This window comes from Larimichthys crocea, chromosome X, assembly GCF_000972845.2.
Source record: "Larimichthys crocea isolate SSNF chromosome X, L_crocea_2.0, whole genome shotgun sequence".
NCBI classification, from domain to species: domain Eukaryota; kingdom Metazoa; phylum Chordata; class Actinopteri; family Sciaenidae; genus Larimichthys; species Larimichthys crocea.
In genome coordinates, this window is record NC_040020.1 from 24,182,564 (window position 1) to 24,207,863 (window position 25,300).

A 25,300-nucleotide genomic window follows, 5' to 3' on the forward strand; every position below is an offset into this window, starting at 1 on the left:
CATTCTGCTGCTCACACGCAACTTGCTCTCATGCTCTGGATCTTTGTTGTTTTTTTTTTTGGTGCATATGGTCATCTGTGGGAGTCGATCTGGCTGTGATTCAGTTGTTGTTGACTGGGCCTTTCCTCTCCATCTCTGCCATTTTGCTGAATGCTGGTTGAAAATGTTCACGCCCTCTTCAGTAAATCACTCTGAGGCACTTCTGCTTTTCCTCCGTTGTTGTCCTGGGATCCACACAGCATTTCCTTTTCCTCCCTTTTCCGTTTCCTGTTCTAAAATAGAGCTTCCTTTTGTCTGTTTTAACTTTTATAGTAACACTCTATTCTTTTTTGAATTAACCTTTTGACTTTTGGTTTTGGCATTGTTACATTTATGCACACTTGGTGCATAAATAGCACCAAGAGATCTATTGAGCAGGGTTCATACCCCGACACAACTCATGGTTGTGAATTAATTAAAGACTTGTGAGCTGATTAACATAGTAAGAATAAAAAAAACTAGTGGAGAATGAAAGCTTGTCTTGAACTTGGAAACAGCAGATGACTAAACAATTTCACTAAGGTCCATTCAGTAGTTGTTGTTAACCTCTCACCGGTATCACCCAACCTCAAGCTATACATACGCACCCAGAGGAACGATCAGGTAGCTCAGCTAAATACTGACAAAATCCGTACACTCATGTATTTGTGTTCAAAGGTAAGTTAATTAAATGACACATTTGAATTAAAAGAGAAGAGAATTGAAAGTTAGCTAAAACTAATGAAATAGATTTTTTTCTTTTACAATATGTTTGTCGTTTTCTAATGCCTTAACATCTCATGAAACAAATAAACAAAACAAAGACAAACAGTAACAATACAACAGTTTAAGACCAGAAATATGTACAGTACACAAACACTCGACTTGCACCAATGTAAGATAGAATAAATTAGAAAAAAATAGTAGTTTAATTAGTAGTTTCCCTACATTATTGACAATTTCCTTTCAGGTAGAGCCTACATTTCTTTTTTAAATTAGATTTCTGTATGGTTTTCAGAGCTTGTTCTTAGCAATGTAAGTTAGTCTTTCCAGACCAAAACAATCCAAAAGCTCCCAAATCCCCAATGATGTTGCCACCATACTCTTCCACCATAGTACAATACCCCTCCTGGCTTGAAGAAGTCTAAAGTCAGGAAGCTGCTTCAATGTTTATATAAAATCCTTCAGACACATTGCAAGCACACATACTGTTTCTGGCACTGCAAGGGGTAATAGTATCAATGCAGACTTGGCCAAAACTGAGCCAAAAACATTGTTACAATTTAAAGATTGATTGATTGAACTGCATTGATCATTTTGGAGGCTGTTGAACTGCATCTCATTATACAGAGACGTGTTTCTTATTCTAGTCTAGTCTCTTTATGAAAAACTATGTTGTATGCTGTAAGATCAGTTTGTGTGGTGTGTTTACTCTCCAACCTGTAACTCTTACTGTTCTCTGTGCTGTTCTTATGTATTTTATTGTGATTAGAGATTCTACTGGCATAAGTTCAGCAAGTTGTGCAACAGGTGATTCAAATAATTTTCTTCCATGGAATTATGGGGCAATCTAACTGTCGGAAATGCTGGTTTGACCGGACCTGAATACTATCAGCTATACATATATCAGCCATTAAGTTAGATTGATCGTAGAAAATCACGTAAGATTTTTATTACAATCTTTTTTTTTGCTGTTCCCATCAACTCTGAATGGATCATACTGATCAATAGTTGCGCTCTTACCACAGTTTGATGTCCATTCATACAAAGAAAACTTACATAAGGTACAATTCAAGATCTAATAACAACAAATTTCACAACTTAAATTTAATAGTATATTTCTCTGGCCTGCTGGTAACCCTGGGTTTGTAGATATTATGCTCCAACATGAAGGATTTGTTTCGTCATGTGCTGTGACAAACATGTGTGAAAGGCATGGAGGGGCAATCAGCATCCTCGTCGTCATGGCGACAGCATACGCAGCCTCCAGGCAGCTGTCTGTGACGCTGAGAGGAAATAAGGGAATGGAGAAGCTTGATACAACAAACTGGAAAGTGTGACAGCTGGAACACAGAGACACACACACACATGCTGGCTACATACTCAGACACGCAACCTGCCTAATAAGGAAAGCAGATTGTACATGTTGAAACACGCCTGTCACATTTCTCACACGCAAACCTCCACACACTCGGGCCATTTGTGTAAACAGGAAAGGGTATCCAAAGAGTTTTTCCTTGCCCCATCTCTTCACTCTCCATCTCTGTCTGCCGTGCACTCGTCCTGTTATTTCCTTCTTTTCTCTGCTCACTTTCATTAGGGGACACTTCCGATAGACCTCTGAAGTTCCATAAACCTTTATTGCATCAATATCAAGTGCAAACAGCGCATCCCAAGCTCATCCAAAAGACAAGATAACTAGACAGCTTCATTTTGTCCCTGGCATAATGTAAAAACAGCCTCTCTGGATTCTGCCCTCTCACTGGGTTGGTGAACCCGGCTGCCTTCTGTCCTCGTTTTCTGAATAAAAGATGAGCCTATTGTTGCTGGAGGTTGGTGGTGTTGCTTCTGTGGCTGTCATTGTTTTGAACAGGCAGATTTGGTTGTGATGAGGATGAGGACAAGGTCAGTAGGGCAATATCTCTGTTATGTAGATAACATGATAACACCCAATGTGTGTTCGGTCATTGTTTACATGGCTTCTGAGATCAATATGAAGTAACAGCATATTTAAACATTTCCCTCACAAAAGATAGAGCTTCTGCTAACCTGACGTCAAACAAGAAGCAACGACATTACTTATTTAAAAGCAGGGATTACAACCTACAGAGGGAGAATATTGACACAAAGAAAAAGAAGGTATTTAAACCATGAAATGGACTGGACACAGAAACTACAGCTGCTCAAGTGGATATTTCAAGAAACCTGTAATGAACTGTGGTAGAAAAAGCAGTGTAGTTAATTGCAATTCAAGATACACAATTACAAATACAAGATATGGATGTTTTTTTTATGCTTACAGATCATGACAGGAAATATGGAGGCGGGAGAGAAACAAAGGTTGGTTCTCACCTATAACAAACTGTGGTACTCAAACCAGAAGGCCTCACTTTGTAGACAAAGAACTGACATTCAACAAGCTCATAAAAACATCTCTCTTTATTTGTCGTGTGCCTTTGCCCTCGCATCATTGGTTTCTCTCTGAACTACAGTTTACTAATTGAATGAATCATATACACTTACCTGTTCATGAGGTTTGCTACTGAACATGTCACTCGTCATGCATACAGATGTATACACAACTTACCAAGAAGCAACTTTAGATATGAGCAAGTTACGATCCTGAATGTTGTTTTTATTTTTGGTATTGTGTAGCGTATTCTATCGCATCGTATCGTATCTTAACTCAGCTTTCTTCCTTTCCCTAATCTAATCTGAAAGCGTGAAACTCTTTTAACATGGACATATGGGGTTTCCATGAATGAAAAGAACCTAAACTTGCTCGTCCTTACTCTACTACTTGTACTGATAATGTTGTTGCTGTTGTTTCAGCTGTGACTTCCACTTAAGCAAAGGTAAGTTTTTTTCATGATATTTTTATGATGACAAACATTTTCACCGGTTGTTGCTTCATTTCATGTTGATTTCCTCATGTGCATTTGCAAAGAGGAAGTTAAATAAAAAGTTGGAAATACTGACATTATGTATTAACTGAAACTTGTAAACGTATCTCAACTAAAACAGCATCATCATCTTAACTGACATAATAGTAACAGTAATAGTAAGCTATTACGATAAAGATCATCATCTTAACTGACGTCTTGTTCCGACAACACAGTTTACTGCAGTAACTTTCTATATGCAAAGTTACTGACATTTAAAAACACAACCTAAAATACAGACGGCAGGTTCTGGGTTTTGTGGGGTAATTTATTTAAAGTACTTCAGATGCATGCAAACAAACAAATTTGCCTGCAGCTTTTGGTCACGTCTTTTGTTGAAAAAAAGATGTCAATCATAATGGTGAGAAAGAGAAAGTGCATGGGTCCGTGTGATTAATTCTTTAGATTAGGTGACAGACACAGGACCAGACAGAGCCACCACTCTTTGAGCTTCACGGCGGCTCTTCAGAAACCTAAAGGTCCATGATCATATCATCCATACAGCCATTTTTCATAGCTGCACGTGGGGGGCTGGAGAGAACCCGCACAAACATCCCTGCACCACCATGACACCTGAATCAGATCATAAAAATGGATTATAATTACTGATGTGTTCATCACGTTAATGTGGTAGCTGGTAAATGTGGAGCTAAATGCTTAAACTTAACTAAACTTTGCTTATCATAAACTTACCTTAGTTTAACTCTGCTTACCTTAAATTGAACTTAAACCCAGCTTAAATTGAGTTTATCTTAAATTTAATTTCAACAGACTTAATATTAGTTTTGCTTAAACTTAACTTAATTTACATTGATCTTATTTTAAATTTAACTTAAATTTAAATAGACTTAATCTTAGTTTTGCTTAAACTCAGCTTAATTTAAATTTAGCTTAACTTAAGTTTATCTTAAATTTCAATAGACTTAATCTTAGTTTTGCTTAAACTCAGCTTAACTTAAACTTATCTTAACTTAAGTTAAGTGTATCTTAAATTTCAATAGACTTAATCTTAGTTTTGCTTAAACTCAGCTTAACTTAAACTTAGCTTAACTTAAATTGATCTTATTTTAAATTCAACCTAAACACAAATAGACTTAAAGTGCAATACTTCCTTTATTTATCTGTATAGAAACATCACCATTTGTACATCTCCTTCTTTACAGCTGTTAAATAAATTTGTCCTTTCCAGGACTAACCTCCAGCAATCCTTGGGTATTAACTATTCACCTCCCATCGCTGTCAAAATCATATAAACCCGCCTGAACCTCCCTGGTCACCGTGTCTGTCACTCCTCAGCTCCAGCATCATTGGCTGTTCTGCTTCCTCGTCAGGGGGGGTGCTGGAGGGCGGATACTAAAATCTCAGGTTGGCAGCAGCAGCACAGCGAGGAGGTCCAACCCGCTCCTTTGTGAGAGACACACAAGGCAGCAGCTGCGGGAGGAACGGCGCAGGAGCGTGCCGCACCCTTTGTGCTCGTCCTGGGACTCACCTTGTAGATCACTGCGCACAGGTAACCACCGTTCAAACTACCGGAAGCAAAGGGGAGAAAAAAAAAAGTCCCGACACAGGTGACCGACAGACTTTTTTGGACTAAACAAGGAAAGCTGGAATGGAGCCTCGGTAGAAACAGATAAAAAAAAAAAAGAAACCCAAGGATAATTTTTGGGATTTTGGCGCATATTTTTCACCAACCTGTGGTCAAAGGTGTTCAAATTGGCGCAGGTACGAGAACAGGTTTCATTCGCTTCAGGTTTCTCAACACGAGTGACTCTGATCTGGATTTACTTGATAGACTGGTTCAAAGAAAAGGTGAGTTCGGATTTCTCTTTTCCGTATTTCTATGTTTCTAATTGACTTTGCATTGTGAAATCCCTCCGCTGTGAGTTTCAAAGTGTTTGATGTGTTGGCTCTTTATTGTTCCTCTGTTTGGAGGTCCTGGGCTCCGATCAGCACGCTGAGGCATCTGCGCCGTCTCAAAGGAGTCTGGACTTCATAACAGCCTCGGACACTGTCAGTCTGACCGTGCCTTTTCCCAGAAATGATCCCATCTTGTAATGCGACTTTTGTCCTCTCTTCTTCTCCTTTCATTCTTCCTTTTGAGCCTGGCTGGGTGTAACCATCCCTGGCTGGCAAACAAAGTATAAAATGGTTTACTTATGTGAGCAGGTTTCAAGCATGATAAGCTTTTTTTATGGTTCATATTTTACAGTGTAGATGTTACCATTTTTTTTGTTGTTGTAACCTTTACAATCTAATGCAGTCCAGTACAACAGCCCTGCAGTAAATCCTGTCCATGTGAAGGTTGTACAGTTCAGGCTGTGTTGACACTGTGTCACAGAGTGTTGACTCAACTCCATGGCAGTTTTTGAGGTAGTAAATAGTTGTGGTGTTATATTGGACTGCAATGAATTCAAATCTTACCCGCTTACATTTACAGAAGCAAAAGAACAATCTCTTAAAGGCTGTAACTAATGATTATTGCCATTATTGTTTAGTTTATGAAAGAAGATAGTGGAAAAAATAACTTATCAATTTACTGTCATAAAACAGAGTATAGTTGCAAACTTAAACGAGCTGGCGTTTGTGCTTAATATGCAAAAAGATTAATTAATGAATCCCTGCGATAGTTTGTGATTTATTTGTTTTAGCCCTACATTTCTTAGACTTCTCATATAATACAGTCCAACACATTACAGCAGTATTAACATTCCACCTTTTCAGTTTACACTACATTACACAGTCACATTTTAATCTTAGTTACTTAATTCTTTTGTTTTTGATTGAAACTGACCGTTTTTGTTCAGGCACAGCTGCTTGTGTTTACACGACATTCAGCAACTTAAGCTTCTTTGGTTAAACAAAGACGCTTTAATCGAGGTGTTAAGGTGAAAATGCTCCTTTTTATCCAACAGTTTGTCCAACCAAATGGTCCAAAACCCAAAGATGTTTAATTCACAATGATGAGAAAATGAAGTAAAACAGTAAATCTTTACATCTGAGGAGGAAATTGTTTGACGTTTCTACCTGATAAATGATTGAACCTAATCATTTCACGCTTCTTTGTTTCGTCATGTGCATTTGGATGATCTGATGTCTACTCTCACATCTCCTATGAAGATTGACTTTGAGGTTGTAAGGTGAACAGGACTGGGTTTTTTTTTTCTAAGAAAAGCTTTTAAAAAAAAAAAGTCAGTCAATTATGGAAAATACTGACATTATGTACTGAAACTTGGTAAAACCGCATCACTGTCATCATCATCTTAACTGACGTGTACACATAGTTTACTGCAGGGACTTCCAATATGCAAAGTTACTGACATTTAAATACACAACCTAAAATACAGACAGCAGGTTCAGGGTTTAATGAGGTAATTAATTTAATGTAGTCCAGAAACAAAACCTGTGTTGGCCATGGTGTGCAGTAAATCAACCACATTGGTTTCTTGGTGTGGTTGGAGAGGAAATGCATGAGTCTGTGTGATTAAATGGCTAATGGAAATCATTATGCTGGTGACGCCCAGACTGCCCCACCAGTCGCATGTCCATGCTTCACAGCTGGAAGGACGCGCTTTAGAAGAAGCAGTTAATTAAAACAAATACACCCAGACAGAGTGCTCCCGAGGAGATGAGCAGAATTTCTGTCTTTACCTGGAATTAAAGGTCACAAACAGACGATCTCACCCTACCACCACCCCCGCCACCTCCTCTGCAGCATGTGGTGTATAAACCTTTCTTGATGCAAAGAAGCTGCTGGCTGAAGTTGATGTGCTAAGGCTTTAGAGAGAGTGAGAGGGAAGGAGGGAGAAGAAGAGACTCGGGTGTGGCTCCTCTGGTAATGACTGGTTTGGATTCAAACTGGTGTTTACTGATTCAGCCCAATCCATTCACACACAAACACAGACGTATGATGTATAAAAACACATGGTCATGCAAATGCAAACACTCAGAGCCACACAGAGTGAAAGCACCACAGTGAAACGTGGTGTCCAGATACTTTGTCAGTTTCGTTGGGAAGGGATCAAACACAGTGAGGCCAAGTTTAGGGATGTGCCCAAAATTTGAATGAGCTAAATGCTATAATTACAGTAAAAAAAAAAAATTTTTACTCTCTTGTCTGTAAGCTATAAGCTGTTTGTGAGTCTGTAGGACAGCTTAGTTTAGCACAAAGACTGGCGAAACAACTAGCACAAACAACCGATTTGATAAAATCTAATGTGTTTAATTTGTTGCGGCTGTGGCTTGGAGGTAGGTTCGGTCCAGGCTGCATGTCAAATGGTCACGTTCAGGCTGCCCTATCAGTTAGTGCTGTGGCTCAGTGGTAGAGTGGGTCGTCAAATAACCCAAAGGTTAGTGGTTCGGTTCTCGCTGCACCAAGATTGGAAGGTGAACTGACAACCGGTGGGGTTGTGGTACACAAACTCTATGTGTGAATAATAAAAAAAAAATGCATAGTTTAACAATTTCAATTCTTCTTTAATGTGGGTTGTGTTAACTTAGACTTCCTGCAGTCTCTGTTGGTTGCCAGGCAACAGCTCAAATTTGTTTTTGCACTTTGGTTTTTGAACTGGTAAACCACTGGTGGGGTTGGGAGGCAGATTTTGTTTCCTGTGCCAGGCTAGCTCTTTCCCTCCGTTTTCAGTCTTTGTGCTAAGCTACGCTAAAGTATCTGGGTCTTCAGTGCACTGCTATGTTTACTCATCAGTCTCTAACTTTGTAACTTTTTGTAACGTCAGGTGGTGCACGATTGTTGTTGTTCATTTTAGCTGGAAAAAAGCTGCCTGCTGCTGGAAACAGGTGTGATGACAGCGTATTTTCTGTGGTGAATCCACTGTACTAATTAGATTCTGTTGGTTCAACATCCTTTGATTGCAGCTGCATGATCGGTGTACAGTTTCATTTGTCTGAGACAATATCATGAATTGAAAGTAAAATGACTAAACATGCACATCCACGAGAGGCAAGGACATGTTTACTGTACCCAAATATTATATTTCCATCCTTTTTAAAAACATCTGTCTACCTTTTTGAGCAACATCAAACATAAAAATGACTTCAGTCTTGGTATCTTATGTTAGATTACGTGCTCTAAAGTATGTCAGTTTGAAGATTGTTGCAAGATCTTTGTGGTTTTACGAACCGTGATGCGAAGGTTACACAGATTAACTTCTACATCACTGCTTTGTTTGCAAAGTACACCGGAACAGACAATCAAAGTCTGCATTTTAGCCTCCGGGAGCTCTGAAATGCTATTGATGCACAATCAACACTGACTTGCCTGGTGGCTAAAACACAAATATATATATATATATATATATTATAATATATATATATATATGTATATGTTTTTTTTATGTTTTTCTTTTAACGAGACATTTGATGCCAGCTTTTGATACTTTGATACTACTTTTGACAGGTTTTAATACTTCATACTATATGCAGTTTTTTTCTTTAGCAAAGCCTGGAGCATACATTACCCACAATACAACTTGACAGATTAGTTTAGTATATTCTCATGTGTTAGTTTTTTTTATTTGCTGAATTAAGTGCAAAGCTAAGGTGAACATAAATGTTGGATTTGGTTTTCCTATGGTTTTTAAACACATGGTAGTGATAGGCACAGAGACATTTTGAAAGGTGAACTTGAGAGCTCATAGTTCCACATGACTGTGTGCACATGACCTTGATCTGCAAGGTCTGTGGAAGATCAACTGTAGTACTATCATCTGTTTGATTGATGGCTTGTGTCTCAGACGGGCACAAAGGCATGCAACGAAAACCTTTCTGAGTCTCTTACTCAGAAAGGTTTTCGTCTGCATGTGACAAAAATGAGAACTTGTGGGCACTGTTCAGCCAGTCTGCAGGCACACACACACATACACAAACCACAAATGTTTTATGTATGACTGCACCTTCATGTTCATCAGAAACGATGGTTACCATCAGCTGCCACTGAAATGCCGCTGCCCTGCCAGTGTCTGCCCCAGATACTGACAGCAGCAGTTGAAAGATTAATTAAGAAAAAATTGCAAATTAAAGCAGAAATCATGTAATGGAAATGCTACTTCACTACAGTGAATCAAATACAACACACTGATGACTGTTTTATAAAATAAAAACTAAACACAAATGCCAAAACAGCAGCAGTTGCCGTGGCAGGGCAGTGGTAACCCGACACGGCCGAGGCAGTGGCGGCTGCCACAGAAACCGGCAGCTGATTCCGACAATTCTGAGTTTAAAAGTCAGAATTCTGAGAAAAAAAAACATTTTTTTTAATAATCCTCTTCCGTACCTGTGAACTCAAGACTTTGACTTTTTGGCTCTTCAGCATCGTCTTCCTCTTTTCCCCCCGATATTTCCTTCAACTAACAAACCTTTTTTCTTGCGGTTGCGTCTCACCCATCATTTCATTCTCAAGCCTCTAAAGTTCTTATTATCTCCACATTTTTCTGTTTTTGATTTGGCACCTCTCTCCACACACCATTGGGAGGAGAGTGGGTCACCGAGGCTCCCTCCCTGTGTGTGTGTGTTGTGCATGTTTGGTTTGCGATTGAGTTACATAGCTCGATTGTGTAATTGTGAGGTGTGTCTCTGCTGTTTCCATTGTTGAGAGAGTTGAACTTGGAGGAGTTGGCAGTACAGTGCATGTCATCGTGCTGCGCTGGCTTTCACAGGAAAATGGAGAATCTGTGGCTTCAAATGCAACACGTGGCCTGTTTAGTTTACCGTAAATAGAGGATTGAAACACGCGGTTGTTGCCTACACATCGATTGCCTGGCATAAAGTTAAGGCTGAGCTCTCTCCTGAGCTGTGCTTGGTTTCATATACAGCATCATAAAGCCTTGTGTGTTCCTGTTGTGACTTGACAGATAGTTGGTCTTTGAGCTCAGTAGTAATATGGTAGTGCAGATAACTGCTGCTGTTCATCGAGATTGTCTGTCTGGTTTATGGGGATCTAAACTCTTTAACATGCCAGCTTCATGATTAATATTTTTGCTTTTTATATAAGATCATAATGTACTTATTTTCAAACAACAAAAAACAGTAAAAGTCATCTTTAGTGGGCTACTTTTTCTTTATTTATTCATTTGTTTAAGCCCAGTTAGTTTAACTGAACTGTGTGTATAATAAGCCCCCCGAGAAACACAATATATTGTGGTTGGGTTAGCAAAAGGTCACATAGTTAAATCTTAGCACTTACTAGCAGTAAGTTTAAAAATAAATCTCTTCAAATGTAAGTGAGCATAGCGCACTGATGGCTTCAGTAATGCAACCTGAAATCTAATTAATGATGTGCTGTCACATTTACTGCTAGTATAATAATAAAGATCCCCACCAGACGTGTTTTAAGACGGATAAAAGGACTTTACTATTTATATCTACATCTCCCTCACTGAAAAATCCACAATCTCTGATGCAAATATTATTTAATGCAAATGATTAACTGCTGCACACACATTATATCTCCACTTCAGCATTTAATCTTTTTGTGCACTAATGGTTTCACCTTTCAACATTACATTTACCTAAGATGCCTGTGTGAGAGAAAGTTTTCCTCCTCGGTAGATAAAAACAACTTCCAGTGTCAAAGTGCACATTTGTCATTTTGCAGAGTGAAAGTCCAACAAGGGACGTTGAGTGGATGAGGACAAAAAGCATTAGATCATTTGATTATTTCTCTGTTGTGTTTGCTCACATGCGTTGGCTGATAATTCTGTTTGCAGTTAATCATTATGAATTCATCGGCCAATTACATCCTTCATTTAATTGTTTGATTGATTGTAATCTAATTTCCGGTTTTCCAATTTCCTAGAGTCAAAGATGATGCCATTAAATGTCTTGTTTAGTCTGACCTATAAGACTCTAATAAGTTTACTGTAATGTGAGACGAGGACAAGATGTAAATTGTAACATTTGGGAAGCTCGTTTTGGGAGTAATGAAGATGATCAAAACAGTCTAAAGACAGAGCGTGTCGTATGCTGTATTCACTTTAAAGCCCATTTGAGGCAAATTGACTTGACTGGTTTGAATTTTGAATAAATATGACATCCTCAATCCTTTTTCTAATACTGAGATAATGATTTCAGCTAACCCAGCCACATGGTTCATGTATGTACATGTTAATTAACTTGTATGACCTAATGAGTTTAAATAGCTTACACACAATATTAATTTGAAAATTGTGATATGCACACATCTCTGTTGGTAAGAGCAATTCATAATGTTGGTAGTTCAATAAAGGTTGTTTGCACATTGATTTTTTTGAAATCACTCACTCATAGGGATTGTGTTTGTTGTCTTATGCTAATATTTAATTTTTCCACAGATTGAAGACCCGCAGATCAAGAGTGCACAAACCTCCATACAGTGAAGGATCCCTCCAGTCCTCACCTGTTCAGCTGATGGCATGCAGATCTCTAACCCACCTGAGAAGGCGAGTCTGAACGGTTCCCTAGACCGTCCCCTCTGCTTCCTGCCAGCAACTCCGCTCTCCTCTCCGTCTTCTTCATCACCTTCAACTTCTCTTTGATCCCACAAATCCACCAGATATCTCAACATGGCAATGCCGACTGACAACCCAGAACAATGCTACGACAACGAGTCTGTCAAGTTTTTTTATGAGAAAAGTGGAAAGAACATCAGCGACCACTGGCGCAGACGTGACTATGTGATTGTCACTCTTGGCATGACGGTCTGCTTCATTGTCATTTTTTCCAACCTTTTGGTCATAGCTGCCATTTTCAAGAACCGACGCTTTCACTTTCCCATCTACTACCTGTTGGGTAACCTGGCCTTGGCAGACCTCTTCTCAGGTACAGCTTTACTTCATCTGCTTCCATGTTGTTGTTATTATTCTAACTCAAAGTACCACAAATTATATTAATAACAAATGTTTCCCTGTTCTCTGCTGTAAAATGTGTTCATGATGTCGTTTGTTAATTTTAAAAAGATGTTTTGAGGGAATGTGACTTTTTTTCCATATGACCATAGTTATGTGGACATGGATGTTTTTGTGTCTCTTTTAAACCCATATTAGCTTAGATATTTAATGTCTAAAGTGCAACACACACAGGCTGTGTCATGTAGTGTCCCATCTGGGGAACAAATGTGATGTGAAGTTTTGCTTTTATGGAGAGTATATGAGTATAGATGCCGGGAAGTTGCACAGTGGTGTATCTAGACACATGTTGCTGGTAAATCTGGAATGTCGTATATCAAAACATCATCAGTGTCTATTTCAAATTGTGTCATCTCTCCATAAAAAGTCCGGATGTGCTTCTCAAATAATTAGGGACATTTCCCTCCTTAACACTCTAGACTAATTGTTTCAGAGTTAACACTTTTCCTTAAATATTTGAAAGTATGGATGATGTCTTTTTATCATTAGAGCCCAACAATAGAACCACCAAAGTATCTCAGGCTTACATGGAAATAAACTTGACATTGATATAGTTAACATGTGATCCTATGGATATAGTTGGGAGCCACCCAGACCTTGAGGGGAAAAAAAGAGTGAAACACACAGATAGCCAGTGGAATAAAACTTAAATTGTGGTTATACGTTATATGCGTGTTATAATTAGTGCAGAGCCTGGCAGTTGTACATCTAAAGACTGTGTTTACTTAAGCATGAGTAGGGTAAGTTACAGTAGTGTGGGAGAAAACAAACAGATCAGATCATAGTGATTTTGCATAACTGGCTAAAGCTCTGGGCAGCTATTTTATCTTGCTGATTTAAATCAGGATAAGTGACACCAAGTTTTCTGAAGCTAGAGGTGATACTGGTGGACAATGAGCCAAGTTGTGGTGAGATGCACTTAAGTGCCATAATGTAATAATGTGATTCATCCTGTAGCTCTTTGTTGCAATTCTTAAACCTTATCCTTAAACTTTTCTCTTCCCAGGTATCTCCTACCTCCACATGATGTTTCATACTGGTCCCTGGACAATTAAGCTGTCTGTACACCAGTGGTTTGTGCGACAGGGACTGATTGACACCAGCTTGACAGCTTCAGTCCTCAATCTCCTGGCTGTGGCCGTGGAGCGCCACCAAACCATCTTCAACATGCAGCTGCACAGTAAGATGAGCACCCGGCGTGTTTTCATCATCATGTTGTTCATCTGGCTGGTGGCCATAATCATGGGTCTGGTTCCCACCATGGGCTGGCACTGCCTGTGTGACCTGGAGAACTGCTCCACCATGGCACCCATGTACAGCCGCAGCTACCTGGTGTTCTGGGCCATTCTCAACCTGCTGACCTTCTCCATCATGTTGGCCGTCTACACCCGGATCTTTATATACGTGAGGCACAAGAGCAAGCAGATGTCGCAGCACACCACCCAGATGAGACATAAAGAGACGGTTTTCAACCTGATGAAGACCGTCTCCATGATCTTGGGTAAGGAAGCATACGTAGTACAGAAAACACAAACTTGACCTATTTTTGACTGGAAGGCGTGAACTGCTGTGCTCGTAAACATTTTTCTCTTGAAGCTTTGTTATCTCAATGATCAATGAACCTGATTTCACAAGAAAAGTATTCGACATATTTCCGATGCAGTTATTCACATGAAATTTAGATCAGACATTGGTACTCTGTACTGTAAAACTACACAGATAAAGAAATTACAGCTTAAGGAGAAAATGTATGAAATGCTCACTAACATCACAATAAAAATTATATTTTAAAAACAATACTCTGACCCAAAAAAAACCCCTCAATGCCAGCTGTTTCTGGAGCTTTCAGCTGCATCTCGCAGTCATCATCACTGGAAGTTTTTTGTATTTTTTAGTTACATTAAAGGACTCTTAAATACTGAATATATTAAATGTTATTTAGAGTCATAATTCATTATTATTTGGTTTATTACAAATTATGAATAGAAGATCTTTGTAGTGGATTAAGAGTTATACACAGGTATCGTTTTAACTGAGGTAAATGTGATAAATAATCATAGCAAAAAAAATTAATTAAATTAAAAATATTATCCTGTGCACAAATACATTTATCTCAGAGCACACCATAATATAATTTATATTACTTGAGAAACCAAAGCATCTCACACACTCTGTGGCTTGTCCTCTCTTCATTAGATTTGTTTTTAGACCTTCATCAAGTAAAATCTCTGTGTAACCTGTGGTGCGTGTGCGTATGCGTGCAGCTTCCTAGCCTTGCAGCAGGAAACAACAACTTCTTTGTACTTGGGGTTGTTGTAAATGAGATATTTCTATGCACCACCAAGACACTCATGTTGTGCGTTGTACAAGAGATATAAGCAGTTTCCTGAGAAATGCCGGCCTCATTCTTTAGAAAATAAAACCCCTGACAGCCTGTTTTAACGTATGAACGCAGACTCAGACTTGCATGCAGGTTCCTCTCTTAGCTTGTCTGTACTTGTTAACCCTCTCCCTTTTATATACACACACACACACACACACATATGTTCACTCCTTCCCATTTTCTCCCGCTGATTCCTCCTTGTTTTGACCATGCTCCCTCGGTCCTCTGCTCTCTTTCTCACCCTCCCCTGCTCCTGCTTTTGCATTTTGAACTTTCGATTAAATTCCTCAAAGTTTTAAAAATGTTACTCGTCTTTCTCACCGTCGCTCAGCAGCCTGGACTCAGCACCTCTGGCATGCAAGGAGGGCGAGAGAAACCGTGAGCATGCCCTGACAGGGAGCTGCATAGTTCAGTTACTGTGACAGAAAACAGCTTCTCTTCTGCCTGTATGACATCCCTGTGTGGGGTGTGTAATCGTGTACCTCTGTGAGTTTTTTGCCTTAAGTGAGGATATTTGACATTTTGGCTTTTCCTCATGTCGTCAAATTGCTATTTGAGGGTTAAAACTTGGCATTGCTGTAGCATGTAGTTGTAATAGTTAAGGTCATGGTCAAGGGCTGAGGAATGCATTGCACATTGTGCGTATGTGTTACCACATTTCCGTCTGTAGCTTCTGCATGTGCATATATTAGTGCTGAACGTGCCTAAAATATGTGCACATGTTGAATTCCTGAGCTGTCTAATCAAGTGTTATGATAATGAAATCTGATCATACAGACTAAACCCAGTCCACATGCTGACATGTTGTGTGTGTGTGTGTGTGTGCGTGCGCATTGTCTGGAAAGGAATTTTTCTCCCTTACCTACCCCCTACTTTTTCACATTCTTTACAACTCTGTCTGTTAATTTTCTTTCCTCTGAGTAACTCCCTTTTGTTATCTGTAACTTTTGTTGATTTCCACTGTTATTACAAGTCTTCTAATGACCTTATGTCTCCTTGATCTCCCTCTCTCTCTCCCCACACCACCCTCTCATTCCTCCCCCGTCAGGCTGTTTTGTGATCTGCTGGACGCCCGGCCTGGTGGTGCTGCTTCTCGACGGCCTTCACTGCGACGTGTGTAAGGTGCTGCTCTACGAAAAGTACTTCCTGGTCCTGGCTGAGTGCAACTCCTTCGTCAATCCCATCATCTACTGCTTCAGGGACAAGGACATGAGGAGGACCTTCATGGAGCTCTTGTGCCTGTGTCGGCGGGGAGGAAAGAGCAAGAACGCCTCTGGAGTTCACTTTAGCACCCTGGAGCACGAGGTACTGTCTGAGAGCAACGGAGCAGACGACAGCAATGACAAACAAAACAACCACTCGCACTAAGGATTCTTAAAGATAAACCCCTGACACTGAGATAGATAACATGCAGTATGACCCCTTAAACACTAGGCCAATGTGACAATTTAAGGTTAAATCTAAATGCAGCTTTTTATTTTTGGTTTTGCCTTTCATTCAAAAAGTAATAATCATGTAATATCACGGTTGAAGATGCTAATCTCTCTAATCTGATCTGTAGGCAAGGCACCAAGATTTATTCATCTGAAGCGATCTTGTTTTAGTTTGTAGTCAAGGTAGTATTGACCAGACATGTTTGAGTGGGCTTTGGTTGCAGCAGTCCGTGTGGAGAGCTAAAGAGGCTTTGACTGAAATACAATCTTCAACACCCACCAGCCGTCTTTATGCATCTTTCTAATCATTTTCAGAAGAAGTCTTATCTTGGCTTCCACAGAAATGGGAGATCAAGATGAGATTTAACAACACTAAACAAAAACTCATTTTAACAGGTATTTTAAAGCCTAAGTCACTTAAAGTGACTATAATTCTATATATTTTTTTATGACAACAATGCTTCGATCAAATGGTGCAAAAGTAGGCACACATAGTTTTGTAGTTTTGGTTTACTCTCACTGCTCTCATAGCATCGTTTTAGACCACAGCAGGCAGCTGTGGAAAAGGGCAACCACCTGCTCAAAACCAAACGGAAGACAGACACAGTTATTAGTGACTAGCTGGTGAACATAGTGGCACATTTACACTCAAGAGTTGGTGGAGACCAAAAATAGAGCTAAAGGAGAGTTAATATCAGATCCGCATTCATCGGGTGGACAGAAACACTTCAAAAATGATGAACCTTGCATATGAAAAACGATTGCACCTGATAGTTATTACCGATGATGACTGGTTTGTCTACTATAGTTATTACTATTAAACCTTATGTCCATCCTAATTTAATTCACTGCTTTGACCAAATATAAACAAGCACGCTTCTGCTTTCTCTGTTCGTGTGTGCATGATTGCAGAGAGCAACATTATGCTGAATATAAAACTGCTGAAACTTATGACACTATTTTCGTGGAGGCAGAGGTGCTAACGCTCAACCACAGGCTCACTGTGTTGAATTCATAGACATGACTGCATAGTGCCACCAAAAGCTACATTTGTATATACATAAACAAAAACAGAAACGATTGTGCACACTGAAATCAACTTGAATGCTCTTTCAGTTTCAGTGTTCATTTGCTTAGTTTTGAATGGAAAAACATGACGCCCTTGTGACTTGTGTTGATAATCTGTAGCTGTTAGTCAGTTACTTTGCCTTGACTGCTAGTTCTGTCTGTATGGCACCTCTGGTGTGTTGTCAAGCAGCAGAAAAGACAAAAGTGGCCCAAAAAAAGTATCAAGAAAAAGGCACATGGCTGAGCACTGACAAAAAAAAATCAAAAATCTTTTGATAGGTCTAAAGACAAAGCAATGAAAGGGCTGCAACTGGTAATGTGTCAACTCAATTCAGTCTATAAAATGTGAAATAATAAGAAAGAATGTCCACCATCATTTCACAGACCCTGTTAGTCTATATTTAATTTACAATAAGATAAAGAAAATAGGTAAATCCTCTCAACCACAGTTTTTTTTTTTGTCATTAACTATTCAATTAATTGGGGTTAGGATTTGGGATCGCCTTTTTCCTCACACTGGAGTTTGAACAGTTTTTTAACAGTATCAGTCAGTTTGTTAACAGGAAGTGCATCCAGTGGCCACGTCTGGTAAAATAGGCGTCCTTCATGCAAGTCTTAAAGGACCACTTAACCATTACTAATTAAATGTAAGTCACACTGAAGCTGAAGTAGATTGCATAACACTATTTTACTCCTGTGTGCTGAACATAGAAACTGAATGAATGGAAGTAAATGAGTATTCTGATTGATTTGAGTGTGCAGACTTTTTTTTTGTGTGTTTGTTGGACTTTAGTTACAGGCAACACTTTTTAGGTTGGCATGATGTTTTTGTTTTCAAATTTCCTCTCCCCTCACTAGTGTCTCACTTCTGGGTGCAGAGTGGGACATTGTGAGCACATTTGCACCCACAAAAGTTTTATGTTGTAGTGAAATTATTTTTATGATGAAAGATCTTGACGCTTTTGATAAATCGATTTGGTTTTGCTGTCATTTGCGTGATAATGACTTTTCTTTTTGTTCATTTGCTCTCTTAATCATACTGACGGTGTCTTTCCGGCTCCTAATGTTTGCCTGCACACCACAATTTCAGCCAATCTGAGAACTGGAGTAGGTACATTACTAATTTGCTGTTTTGTCTCCATCTTTGTTTGATAATGATTTCTCTACAAAATCAAATTTGTGTGTGTGCAAATACTCTTTGTGCTCAAAATGTGTATTTAATGAATTACGACACAAATGTGAAACTCTTCATCCAACCAGGATGTCAAACTTTCCATGAGGCAAACTTTAGTAAAACATCGACCAGCATTGTCTCATGTAATCATTACACTCCCGTTACTTTATAGGGACACACATCATTTCTATGTCCTCAGTGTTGTTTGCTAATTTGTGTGTGTGTGTGTGTGTGTGAATGTGTGTCTGTGCACGTGTTGTACAGTCTTAACCCAGTCCAGATGTGTACTTGTGGTTGGAGTGGGTCATGCTTCTTGCCACATTTCCTCTGACTTGTTATTCTGGCATGTGTGTATGTTGGAGATGTACTATGTCATTATTTCTCTTGTGCGCACACACACACACACACACACACACACACACACACACACACACACACACACACACACACACACACACACACGCACACACGCACACACGCAGTCTGTTATTGCTGCTAGCAGGAAGCGCAATGTGTGTGTGGTCTTGTATGCATGTCAGTGTGTATACTGATTCACAGAAGGGTTGTTTTAATGTCTTTTTGTAAGTGACATTAATGTTAGAAAGGAGGCAGGAGATGGTTGGAGCAAATTTGCAGTTGCTCTCTCCATGTGTTGATAATAAAATATTCAGTGCCATTTATGGATAATAGCAAATCATTAACTATAACTACTCTTAAAGGGAATGACCTTTGCCAGCAGGTATTAAAGGGATAACATTATACTCAATATATATTCTTTGTCTTCAGATTTCAGATAAATTAACTTGTTGATACTCATTTTCATATTATTGTAGTCTAACTGTTGGTGTTGTTTTGACAGTTCAGAAACATTTTCATATTATTTAGGGTCTATTTTTGTACAATTGTTGTTACAACTAATATGAATAAATGCATAAATCTGCCTACATCTGTGATATTTTGTCATGTCTGTCTGCCTGGTTTGTCTGCTTCTCAGCATGCTTCTTTGGGAAATTTGGAATCAGGTCAAAGTGTGTGGAAACACTATTTCAGGGACCTTTCTATCTCTGCTCGTTTTGATCTTTTTGCTAGTTTAGACATGACTAACCCATTTTTTCTTTTCTTTTTCCCTTCCTATTACTTCCTACTACACCTAATCCCCCGCCTTCCTGATTCCTTATTTCAACTCTCGCCTCATACTACTCTTATGTCTCTCCACTTCTGTCTTTAGAACTATAAAAGTCGTAAAGCCGAGCCGATGGAAAGGAGCAACGGGACGCCTCTCATCCATGAAGTCTCAGAAGACATGCCGGTCTCCTCAGAAAAGTGGAATTAACTCTTTCAACACATTCAAGACATGCAGATACACACTTGACACTGAAATCCACTGATCTGCGCATGCTCACAAACAAGCCCTAAGTAAAAAACTTTTCCTCTGCTGCCAACAGCGATGGTAATTCTGCTTTTTGTAATTTAAAGCTAACTCAGTCATGGGGCAAAGAAGAGTTGATTAACTTTGAATATCTGATGGCCAACATGATGGTGGATGTATCTTCTTATTCAGTGTTTCTCAAACTCTTACTACCAAATATTAGTTTATCCAAGTACCACCATTATGACAGATGTGAAAATACAGTAGCGTATTCAGGGTTCACACAGGAGGCAGGTTTATTCGTGATCTTTCTTATTTATTGTTGACTGTTGTTGAATCCTGAACCAAGAACTAATTTTATAGATTCCTCCTGATATTTCCTGTTTGGATCCGTGATTGCAGTGTTGAATCATCATTATTTTACCTCCATTTATTGTCTTAGTGCTACATTTATTTTGTAACTAATCACAGATGTATGTGTAGCTACGTGCATGAAAGTGGCTATTTCGCAGACTGGAAGCCGAAGTGAGAGGCTCATTTGCGCTCCATCATCAACCTTCAGCAGACAGAGGGAGGCAAAGCCTCCATCACTGGGCAATTTAAACAATATAAGGACTGGCACTAGAGAGCTAATTTCCTGTTGGGACATAAGTGAGCAGCAGCAGTAAACAACCACTGACCAACTGGAACATGGTGAAAACGTGTTGCAAAACAGAACTTTTGAGCGAGTGCCACAGAGTTGTATAATGTCTTTAATATTATATTCATGATGGACTAATGTGTATGCGATACAACAGCCCTGTGATAAATGATCACTTTATGAAGGTTATATTATGTTGAAACTGTTTTAGAGTTGATATATAATCGACTGCATCCATCCTATTGAACTGGGTTAAAATCATTTGTATAATTTTTATATATATTTTTTCTTCCTTAAGCTCATAGCAGAAACCAGTACTACTCTGTACTGGACTTTATAAAGGGTTATAAGTTATGACTAACGGATTTGTTTGTTAATTTATTATCGCTTTATTGACCAATTTTATTATTAAGAGCAGCATTTGAAAAATGTGTGACAGGCTCTGTTTGGATGTTTTTGTTTTTTTTTAACCAATCTGACTACACATTAGTTATTCTATTAATGTCTCATTACTGATCTAAAAGCATAATTAAAAGATCAGTGTGTGGGATTTAGTGGGATTGTGCATTGCTGGTGTTCCCATTCCAAGTTTAAGTGACGATGGCCATGAAACGTGCAAAAGACCAACTAGACTTAGAATATCTAGAGCCATTGTTTGGGTTGTCCATTGTGGCCTACTGTAGAAACAGTTCAACATGGTGGACACCCTGGAAGATGCCATGCAGCATCTGTAGATAAAAAACGGCTCATTTAAAGGTAACATAAAAAAAGTTCTTATTCTAAAAATAAAGTTCTTATTTTCAGGTGACTATACACAAGTAAAATCATAGTTTCAGACAGTATACATATAATATCTCTGCCGTATTCTGTAAATAAAGCTTCTAAATTGTTCAAATGATTAAACATTAATAAAGCCTCAAGTTAGAATTTATAATTCTGTTTAAAGTATTCTTATATCTCTTATTTGCAGTTTTTAGCCCAATATTTATGTGTGACACGCACGTTAGATAATTTTTTACTCTTCACAAAGTGGAAGTGACAAATCTGATGTGCATGTTATGTTACACTGTTATTTTTTTCTTTTCTTTTTTTCCCCATAAATATCAAAGCAGTTCTTCACAGTATGCTATAAACTGTTCCTCAAGCTTTTATTTTTTATTTTGTCTGTGTGTCACTGTATGCTGCTAAAACTGTCGTGTTTGCATCATTTAAATTGTCTCTGTGCTGGAATGACGCATACTATTCATTCGTAAATTGCTTGTGATATAAAACTTTATTTATGAACACATTGAAATTGTAGATTAGTGCACTTAATTAGCCAGCAGAGGCAGCTCAAAAAAAGAAAACATAAAGGGAAATCAAAATTTTCTTCGTTATGATAATATCCAGAAATGTTTAAATTTCTAAATTTATCTTTTTTGTCAAGCATGACTTGAGCTGACAGGAGAGTGTGAGATTAGTGACGTGATATGAAGCTTTAAGGTAAATATATTGCAGCTGATTTATGTTGATATTGAGCAAAACTGATGTCAAGATGTTTATAGGAAAGAGCCGTTATGACTGTAATGCTGTGTTTTGGTATCTTGTTTGCAGCCATGATCTGCCCTTGGAAAGCGACAGTGACATCATTAAAAACTTTGAATACATGTATCTCTCTGTCTTTTGTCTTCCTGCCAGATTCAAGGTTCTTTCTCTCTCCGTTGTCTATTTGCTTTGGCTCCTGTTGGAGAGTCATAGACAAATGGATTCATTAAGTCTCTTTTTGCTCCAATTATTAGTCCATTTGTCTCATTTTTCATTAACCCCTCTCTTTTTTTGCTTTCCCACTTTCCCCAGCCCTCCTCCCTCCTTCTCATTCCTTCCTGGTGAAAGATGACTCTGAATTGACCCCTTTCTGATGTTACCAAGAGAGAGTCTTTTCAGTGATATCGGCTCTTTCTTGTCTGTTGACAGCGAGAATCTCTTCTGGGAATGCTTCTCCTTCTTCAGGTTGTCCAGCTTCAGTTTATCCAGTGACAGGACACTCTTCTTCCTGCGTTTTTTACTGGGTAGCGCCCCCTTCAGCTGACACCAGGCTTTCTCCACAGGTGACTTCTTCTTCTTTTGCCATAAAAAGGTTCTTTTAGAGGAGGAGCCACCCATAGCCAGCTGATCTGCAGGACAACATGATCAAGGTGAATACAGAGAATGTTCTGGAGGCCAGTTTGGTTTTTTAAAACATAGGTACGGGAAAACCACCATTCAAAACCATGATTTTGAACTTGAAATATTTTGTATTATATTAAAAAATTCACTACATTCAAGCTTTTGGATAAGCTAAACTAAAAGTACCCCAACGGAAATGGAAATGGAAAATTCAAACGGCACATAAATTCAGACTGATTTTCTCATTTATTTAAACTTTTAAAATTATTCCAGTGGTATAACATTGAGTGCAAGTGTTCAGTAGTGGTAAAACTTTAAATAAGGTATGCAACTGTTTATAACATTTAATTTATTGTTGCCTTTCTTTGCTTTACCAGATGATTATTAGATTCTGATATGTAAACATTCAAAACAAACAAAACGATTGCACTTGCAAAGGTGTGCTTGAAATGTAGGTCAGAGACTGATGAAAATAGTTTACCACAAAGCCTCAGTGTAATTGTCCCCAATTTTATACTGGCAGGCATTGCCATTGTTTGTTTCGCACAAGATTATAAACAAGAAATAAGAGATTTATTGAAATAAATTGAAAAAAATAAATACTGTAAGTAATGGAAGGAATAAATTAAAGTCTGTGAAAGCTTCAATATTAAAATGGCCAGAAAAGACAGACTGAGTTAGCTCTACATTTACTTTTGTTTACACACCTATACATACAAAAATATGCATACACACCAAATGGGTCTTCTGTTGTCGGTCAGACAGAGGGTTGTGTTTCTCCTTGTTTGTCCTGCGTCTTGAGCTGAAAACTAAGTGACTAAACTAAAACCGAGCCTACAAATAAGAAGCCAGTTCTTACCTTTATCATGATGTAAGATGTGAGATAGGAACACTGTACCACAATGTCTCCATTTCCGTGATTTCTTATTTCCTTGGGAGATAGTCAGCCACCCAGCAATAAGAGAACAAACTGGTTCTTTTACATTCTTAGTGGTTGATGTGTCTTTTGTTTGTGCTGTTTCAGACACACCAAAAATGTTTGGCTCTTTACATGTGCACATACACTTACAGTATGTCAAAGGTTTGGACTCCTTCATTCAGTGGTATTTCTTTATTTTTGTGACTTTATACATTGTTAATTAACACTTAAGACTTCAAGACTATGAAGTAACATATAACATTGTGGTAAACAAAAAGTGTGAACAAAGCAAAATAAGTTTTATATTTTAGATATTTTAAAGTAGCCACCTTAGGCAGCTTTGCACACTTGACTTTATAAGGTAGTCACCTGAATGCTTTTTAATTAACAGGTTTTCAAAAGTTAATTAGTGGGATTTCTTGCCTTTGATCAGCTGTATTGTTCAGAGGTAGTACTGGCATACAGTAAATAGCCCTATTTGTCTATTGTAGTTCATAGCAGGTCAACTAAATAAAGAAAAATGAAGGTTAGTCACTTCTGTAATTTAAAATATAATGCATATTTTGCTTTGTTTACACTTTCACAGCAACATTTTGACTCATCAAAGCAGTAAACTGTGTTACAAATAACATCAACATCATCAGAACAGCTGTGATAGTGAGGCGGTATGAACAAGAAACTGAAGAAGCTAGATGGAATTCAGCCATCATTCATTTTTATTATTCACAAACAGTCTCATATATTGTCCATAAACCCAACAAAGAAGTCTAAAGGTTATTTGATATTTTCAACAATGTTGTTTGTACAATCCACACAGGGAATATTAGGCCCATAATAGAAAAGGGCTGATAGTCCGAGTGCAGCAAACCCAGAGAGGGAATTTGATACACTGAGTATTTTACAGGACTATCGCATGGCCGTCACAAACATCCACATCACATTCCCACTTATGATCATGTCTTTGTAGAAGGAAACAAGAGTAGCGTTTTCCTCTGTTTTCATAATTTTTGTTGTGTCTTGTTTACCTTTTGCAGCTTCTCTCGCAGCAACGAGATGAAATATCAAGTGGAAGTATCTAAATGTCAGTGTAGTGTTAATTCATCAATTAACTCACTCATCAACTCTGGCACCTCTGCTCTTCTCCATCTAGTTTCTAATCTGACATTACTCTGGGATACAAGCGATTTATTTACACGGTACAACAACCAAAATGATTTTATAACTTTAAATAATAATGCTTTAATAAAAGAAGGATTGTCATTTGATGCCATTGTTGTGGCTTTCCCGTTTCACATACTGCACACATACAGAACTTGCAGACACAAATTACACAAATGAGGGATATATTTATTGCTGTGTTAACAATGTTTAATGACTGCAAGAAGAATATAAACTCTTAATAAACTTTTATTTTGTGACCTGCTCTGAAAGAAAATCGCATACACATGACACGGGAGCTTAAATACTAAAACAATAACATTTCACCATATACTGGGTGTAGTTTGCTTTGATTCATGTATGAGGTCCCACACCAGAGAAATTCACTTGATACACGCAGCTTGCAAAACACAAGGTGAATAAATGAAATAGAA

General features: G+C 38.4%; 1 protein-coding gene and 1 long non-coding RNA gene across 2 annotated transcripts; one reads left to right on the forward strand and one right to left on the reverse strand.

Annotated features, from left to right (window-relative positions):
* Nucleotides 1-4,928: 4,928 nt before the first annotated feature.
* LOC104933360 (lysophosphatidic acid receptor 2) lies at nt 4,929-22,290 on the forward strand. The gene is made up of 5 exons (XM_010748782.3): nt 4,929-5,489; nt 12,005-12,491; nt 13,584-14,078; nt 16,009-16,265; nt 19,864-22,290. The coding sequence occupies exons 2-5, from the start codon at nt 12,236-12,238 to the stop codon at nt 19,966-19,968; spliced, it is 1,113 nt and encodes a 370-aa protein (XP_010747084.3). The 5' UTR covers nt 4,929-5,489; nt 12,005-12,235; the 3' UTR covers nt 19,969-22,290.
* Nucleotides 21,656-23,641, reverse strand: LOC113746594 (uncharacterized). The gene is made up of 2 exons (XR_003462983.1): nt 23,525-23,641; nt 21,656-22,797 (listed from the first exon to the last, which is right to left on the reverse strand). It is a non-coding gene; the product is annotated as an uncharacterized LOC113746594 (long non-coding RNA).
* Nucleotides 23,642-25,300: the final 1,659 nt, after the last annotated feature.